The sequence below is a fragment of the Cariama cristata genome, unplaced genomic scaffold (assembly GCF_000690535.1).
Source record: "Cariama cristata isolate BGI_N322 unplaced genomic scaffold, ASM69053v1 scaffold27920, whole genome shotgun sequence".
Classification (NCBI taxonomy): Eukaryota; Metazoa; Chordata; class Aves; order Cariamiformes; family Cariamidae; genus Cariama; species Cariama cristata.
Window position 1 is genome coordinate 16,978 of NW_009594541.1, and position 6,092 is coordinate 23,069.

The 6,092-nt window shown below is 51.7% G+C and overlaps 1 protein-coding gene across 1 annotated transcript in view; it reads right to left on the minus strand.

The window, feature by feature from the left end:
- The window catches only part of UNC119 (unc-119 homolog (C. elegans)), a 12,974-nt gene extending 7,518 nt beyond the window's left edge, over positions 1 to 5,456 (minus strand). Inside the window, exon 1 of the mRNA XM_009698459.1 lies at positions 5,373 to 5,456. Within this exon, the coding sequence (XP_009696761.1) occupies positions 5,373 to 5,456 (84 nt within the window). The remainder of the gene's footprint in view (positions 1 to 5,372) is intronic.
- Positions 5,457 to 6,092: the final 636 nt, after the last annotated feature.

Sequence of the window (6,092 nt, forward strand, 5' to 3'; positions counted from 1 at the left end):
CCTTTGCAGCTGCCTTCCCATAATCTCTGTATCATGCCCACAGATCTGCAACTCCCTGCTATTAGAGACACTTTCTGCCTTAAGACCTACCATGGTTTTGTAGAGTCTGGAAGCACAACTAGCAACACTGTGGTGGTCTCAGGAAGCAGGGGACGTGATGGACTTCCTGAGCCAGACACAATGGACTTCTTCTTTAATTCTCCTATTCCCTCTGTATGAAAAAGTGATTCCAAAAGAACCCCAAACAGCAACCTGTAACAAGGCATTCATTAAGAGGTCTCTAGCTTTGTTACCAGAAACAGTGGATGCTCATTCCCTGTTTACAGGTCTGAGGTGGTACCTCTGCTGTCCAACCCAGAGGACAGCCGGTTCTCATCCAGGAAACCTTCCCCCCTCCCCAAAACAACCACGATTGCAAAAGAAACTGGCAAAATAGCCTAGACAGTGACAGCGGGCACTGCCTATTCTCTTGCGAACAACGGTACGCTGTGAACCCTGGTGCATATTTCCAGCCACGTATTTTAGCAAGCTGCTGTTACAAAGGAGCACAAAAGGTGAGGGATAATACAGTGCTAGATAATACAAGAAGAAAGCTAATGAAGGCACTTTCTCCTCCTGCCCTCTCTCTGTTATTGCCATTATCCAATGGATGAGATTAGGTGTTTGATCCTCATCAGAGAAAGCTAAAAGTCGATCCTATATTTTCAGATTTCCTTTGCAACCACCGCACCAGGCACATTTTATCAAGAGGAGTTCATGGGAAACAGGGTTCACAGTCCTTGTTGTGCTCCTTTCAGGATCCTTTCTCCTTCTCTGCAATCAGGAGAAAGCATGTGTCCCCTCTCACAGGCATTACAGATATTTCTGCGGTGCTCATCAGAGCATCTAAGCTCAGATCGGACAGCTCCTATTTTAAGGCTTTAATAGCCCACAGAGGAAAGCAGACTGTACCTGGGGTAAGAAAGAACTCAAAATCTGGTCATGAAAATGGGTATAAATCAGGAGGATGCTGTACAAGAGACCGATGCGACAGCAGTGACTTGTAATAGGGACGTCTCTCCCCAACACAGGCAATAACAAGAATCTGGGGAAGGAGAAGGCTCTTGTCGCTATGCAGGCCTGTTTCTTAACCTGCATTAGCCAACAAGGTCAGAAGCTATTTTGAAGACAACTCCCAAGACGTAAGCCAGGTATAAAAGACAACTGCAGATGAATTGCTAGGAGCTGGAGATTAGGAGATTATGAGATTGAAGAGTCTCAGGAGGAAGCGAGCAAAAATAGCGTCAACCCCGTGAAGATGCAGAGCGGTGACGCAGGACAGAGTGCAAGACCTCGAGGGGAGGGCAGGGCAAGTTTCAAGCAGTATTGATATGCCTGCTAAGACAACCAGAGTTCAATTAAAGAAAAAACTAAACCATTTCCCCTGCCCTCTGCCTCAGCAGTTCATGTCCCATAAAAAGAGGGGCAGAGAAACAAGCTAAGCCAGCCAAGATCCACTCCATTTCTAAAGGCACGGCTTTTGGATAAGCAAAGACGGGGAGGGTAAATGGGGAGGGAGGCACCTGCAGCCCTCCCGCCTAGCTCAGTAATTAGGCTGCTGGGAGGGCCCCAGAGGAAAAATCTCACACCGGGAGGATCCCACGGGAGTTTTTCCTGCAGCGGCACATTTACTGACCACCATTGTGAATGAAGCAGAGCGGTGCAACCCAGCGGGCTCTGAGCTGGGGCATTTACAAAGGTCCCCATAGCCTGTAAGGCGTACGCACACCTGGCAGCGTGCCTTGCCACACCACGCACGGCTCACCAGACTACCAGACTCTGCTTTTTGTGGCAGCCTGCTCATCTTTTGGGGTTTTTTTTCAGCTAGACCTTTCCAGACTTCACCCTCTCACAATTAATTTGATCACAGCCCTCCAGGCCTCGTTAAGGAAGGATGGAGCTGCTCTTCCCCCATCCCCAAGGCATCCAAACACTCATTCCTGCCCCCTTGTTCACGCTGATTGCACTCAAAGTCTGAAACTACGTGCACAACGTTAACAAAATCAGCTCACTTTTTGCTTTTACACAGGGCTAAGCCAAAGCAATCAGGCCCTGCCCAAAGCCCCGGGCTGACTTATGCCACAGCTTTCCTCTTACCTTTGCCATTTCCACCAGGGATGGCCCAAGCCCACGACACTGGCAGAAGGAGGAACCCACTCAGCTGCCCAGCCCGGCACCCTGTGCTACACACACGCCATGTGCGCTGCCCCTGGAAATATTAACAGTCCATATTGTACTGTCAGCCTCCTAAAAAAACCCTTCATCCGTACAACACTTGGAGTTGCGCGTTATCACAAAGCCTTGCAAAGGTTCACAACGTCTGCGGTGTTGCCGAGGAAAGGAGTCACGGTGAGAGCAGCTCGACACAGCTCTGGGATATCGCTCTGCGACAAGGAATCAGCATATCAAAACGTTTTTACACATCACAGCCCTGGACAACGCGGAGCAGTGATTCATTAACCTCCTCACAAACAGCCCCAGCTAATCAGAGCTCCTAATACAATACATTTTCCCAAGTAATTGGGGAAGGAAAGGGAAGTCATGGTCCAGAAGCGGCTTTGAAGATTGATTCGTGCACATCAGCTTCTCATCAACACTACAGGGAAACTGGTATGAAAGTCCTCCAGGAAGGGTCTGCCCTGACCGACCCGTCGAGGCAGCCCTCTGCCAAGCTGGCCTTTAGTTAAAGCTGCTAAGAGAAATCCTAAATGACAGCTTGGGGTCGGGATTAGTTTCAGAAATGATTAAGTGTGTGTTCCTTATTTTTAGGTTTCGTTTTGTAATTGTTTCCAAGTGTGTAATCGATTATTTAACCCTTTGGTTTGCTAAAATAAAACAAGCTTTAGAATAAAGCTTAAAATATAAGCTTTAATCTAGTATTACAGACAAGCTGTACAGGTGCGGGGAGCTGTGTTAAGCAGGGCAGTCCCAGAGGCTGAAGCGTGCCTTTCGTTACGTATCTGTTTGAACCCTGGTACTGTTGCGTACTGGCAAAAGGGGATGGCATTACGGGGGCTGTAATACCATCCCTCTGCTGACCAGCGATGACTCTAACCCCAAAGGTGGAGGAAGAAATTAAAGCTTTGCTTGAATTAACCTTGCCCTGCAGCTAACGTGGGAGTCGCGCAGCATAACCCAGCAAAGCTGTGAGATGCAGCACGGCCAAAGAGATGAGGGACAGCGCGTGGGGACGACCGGTCCCAGCTCCTCAGCTGGCTCCACGGAGCAGGACCCGGCATTCGCAGACACTGACATCCCAGTAACTGCAGACAGACACCTCCGATCCCCTGGCTGCTTCGGTAATTAATTGCAATTTGAACCGAGCTCTGCCGCGCTCCTTTGCTAATCCTAAATTAATCACATCATAAGGTTTTTCCTCTTCTTGTAACCGCAGTTGTGTGAGCAAGTAACAAATCATGCTAATTGCAAAGAAAATGGTTCATTCGCCTTACGCCTAATCCAGCTGGAGCAGCGCCAGAGCCAGCCCAGCCAAAAGGCCCAGATACTCCGGGACAGCACCCCAGATCCGTCAGGCTGGACCCCGGCGTGCCCAGAAACGTTATGGTCCTGGAGCTGCTGGAGAATTTAACATTGAAAGGACACAGCATATGCAGGACAGTTTGCACAATTCCCCCTTTAAGCTTATTAGAAGCACATTAAGAGCAGAGCCCAGCTGGCTTTTCTGGCTGGTTTCAGAGGAGGTTTCTCTGGGTTAGCAGCAAGCGTGCTTTTTGCCACAGAGCCACATCCTGCATCCCCACCCTCCCAGCCCAAGACATTTAACATTTGGTCACTTATCAGCTGTAGCTACTGGGAGAGGAAAGCCCAGCTGTGCTTCCCGATGCAAAAGCAAGGGCTTTCCCCAGACCCAAAGGCCAGAGCAGGGCTAAGCCCCCTGCTCAACAGGTAGCAACCACAAGCAGCACTTTGGCTCCACAGAGACCCCCCCCAGCTCCTCCCGGGTTGAAGGGCGAGCAGATTTGCCCAGTGTATCTGGGAGCATCGAGGCACTTCGCAGCAGGCAGAGCAAACGTAAGATGGCAAACCCTGGCTCCAAAAGAGCATCTGCAAGATGAGCACACCCCAGGCACATGCAAGGGCTGCAAGGACCCTCCCGGGTGTGAGCAGGGTGCCCTGCTGCCACAGGCAGCCGTGCTGCCGAGTCCCTTTTGTAGCTGGATCCACACGGCGCTCCGTACAGCAGCTAGGATTCTGCCTCTCCCCGCACAAGTTAGAAGGCCGTTCAGAAACACACAGGCTACTCACGGTGTAAGTATTTCTAAAAGACATGTTCCTGCAGCACCAAACCCTCCTCTAACGTGGTTTATCCTGGGCTTTGTTTGCTGAAGTAATGTTAAAATGTGGCCAGACCGCCCCAGGTGCCTGGGCAGCACACAGCTTAACCGCAGTCCCTCGAGAGTGCACGCTACCGTGTTACTGGCCCATGAGTTTGGATAAAGATGAATTATACTCCACCTGGAACAAACAAAGGACATCCAGGGTACCAGGACATTTCTGCTGCAACCTCACCACCAACTCGCCCTTCAACTTCAAACTGTGTGGAGCACCACAACTTTGGGCATCAAAACCAGAATTGCTGAAATAGGGCGTTGCGTCTGCCCCGACTCAGCATCTTCAAGGGAGAAGTCGGGGCTGGGGTAGCCATGAACTTCTCTCCCACCGTCTGGTCCTTCCTCCTCCCTGCAGCACTCTCTGCTTGGAGCAGAAGATTAGAATGGTTGCACGTTGGTATTTTTGACAATCTGTTTTTAAGAGCTTGCTGTGGCGTGTGGAAATGAGAAAAGGCCACAGAATGCCCCAAATTGTCATTACATGTTAAGGATCAGAAAAATATTCTTGTATCTTTGCTCTCTGTGTTAAACCCACCAGCTGGAAAACCAAGCTTCAGAAGGGGTGCTGCAAAATATTCCCGGGTTACAAGATACAATATGCTCAGCGTGGATGTATTGTATACCTGTATCCCCAAACGCACACCGAGGATTTCAGGTGCAGAGAGCACGTGTTGGCTCCCATGTACCCAGCAGGACAGACAAGCACTTCCCATGGCTCGGCGTTACCCACGGCTCATCGCAGTGCCTGCTCCTTGTTCGACACGACCCATCTGCACCCCCTGCGCTACCCTCGTACCAACAAATCTCATAGCAGGAGGGGAGCAAAATATTTTCATGCATTTTACATCTTCGCTGTTCTCCACAGAGTGATGCCGCGTGGTTGGAAGAGGCAGGGGACAAGCAGTTCTGCTCCCAGCCTGGCTCTGAAGCCAGGATAACCCAACTCAGCCTTCCCCATGCCCTGGGAATGCAGGTGCTTACCAAGAGCCATGCACCATCCACACTGTCCAGAGCGATGCCAAGCAAGGTCTGCAGGCCCCGGGAGCGAGGGTGCGGGGTGGCCATGTGCCTGCAGCCCCTCCAGACAGCACCGCCGAAGGCAGGGACGTGCAGGCTACCATAAAGCAAGCATGCAAAGTGCTTAATGCGGCCATCGCTTGAATTCACCCTCTAACTGCTGCTCCTCCGAGTGTGCTAGCAGTAAGCTTCAGCGCCTGCTGCACAGCTCTCCCTGCTACAGGCAAGGGGATTTCTGGGCCTGGGCAGTGAATCACGCTGCTGCAGCCCATCAGAGCATCTCAGCTCGGAGAAGGGGACCCAAGAACCCCCCGGCATCAGCAGCCCCTCTTTCAGAGGTGCCTCCATCACCCCTTCCTGAGGGCTAACACCGAGTCCCCGCAGGGCTTTCCTTCCTCCCACCCTGCCCACCACACGCAGGCCCACGGGGCTGCCTGCACGCACCAATACTCACAGCTGCATCCTTCCTCTCCAGGGCTCGTCACACCGCACAGCCCTGGCCTGCGACACAAAACCTGCTCTAACGCCACATCGCAGAGCGCTCCAAGGCAAAGAGGAGCATGGCCGGACACCCAAGCCATGAAGTCCTCCCTGCCAGAAGTCTTCTCCCCCTGCCCAACCTGCTGCCCACAGAGACACAACCCAAAGGTCCCAGGACACGCAAAAAGGCCTCTTTGAGGGGAG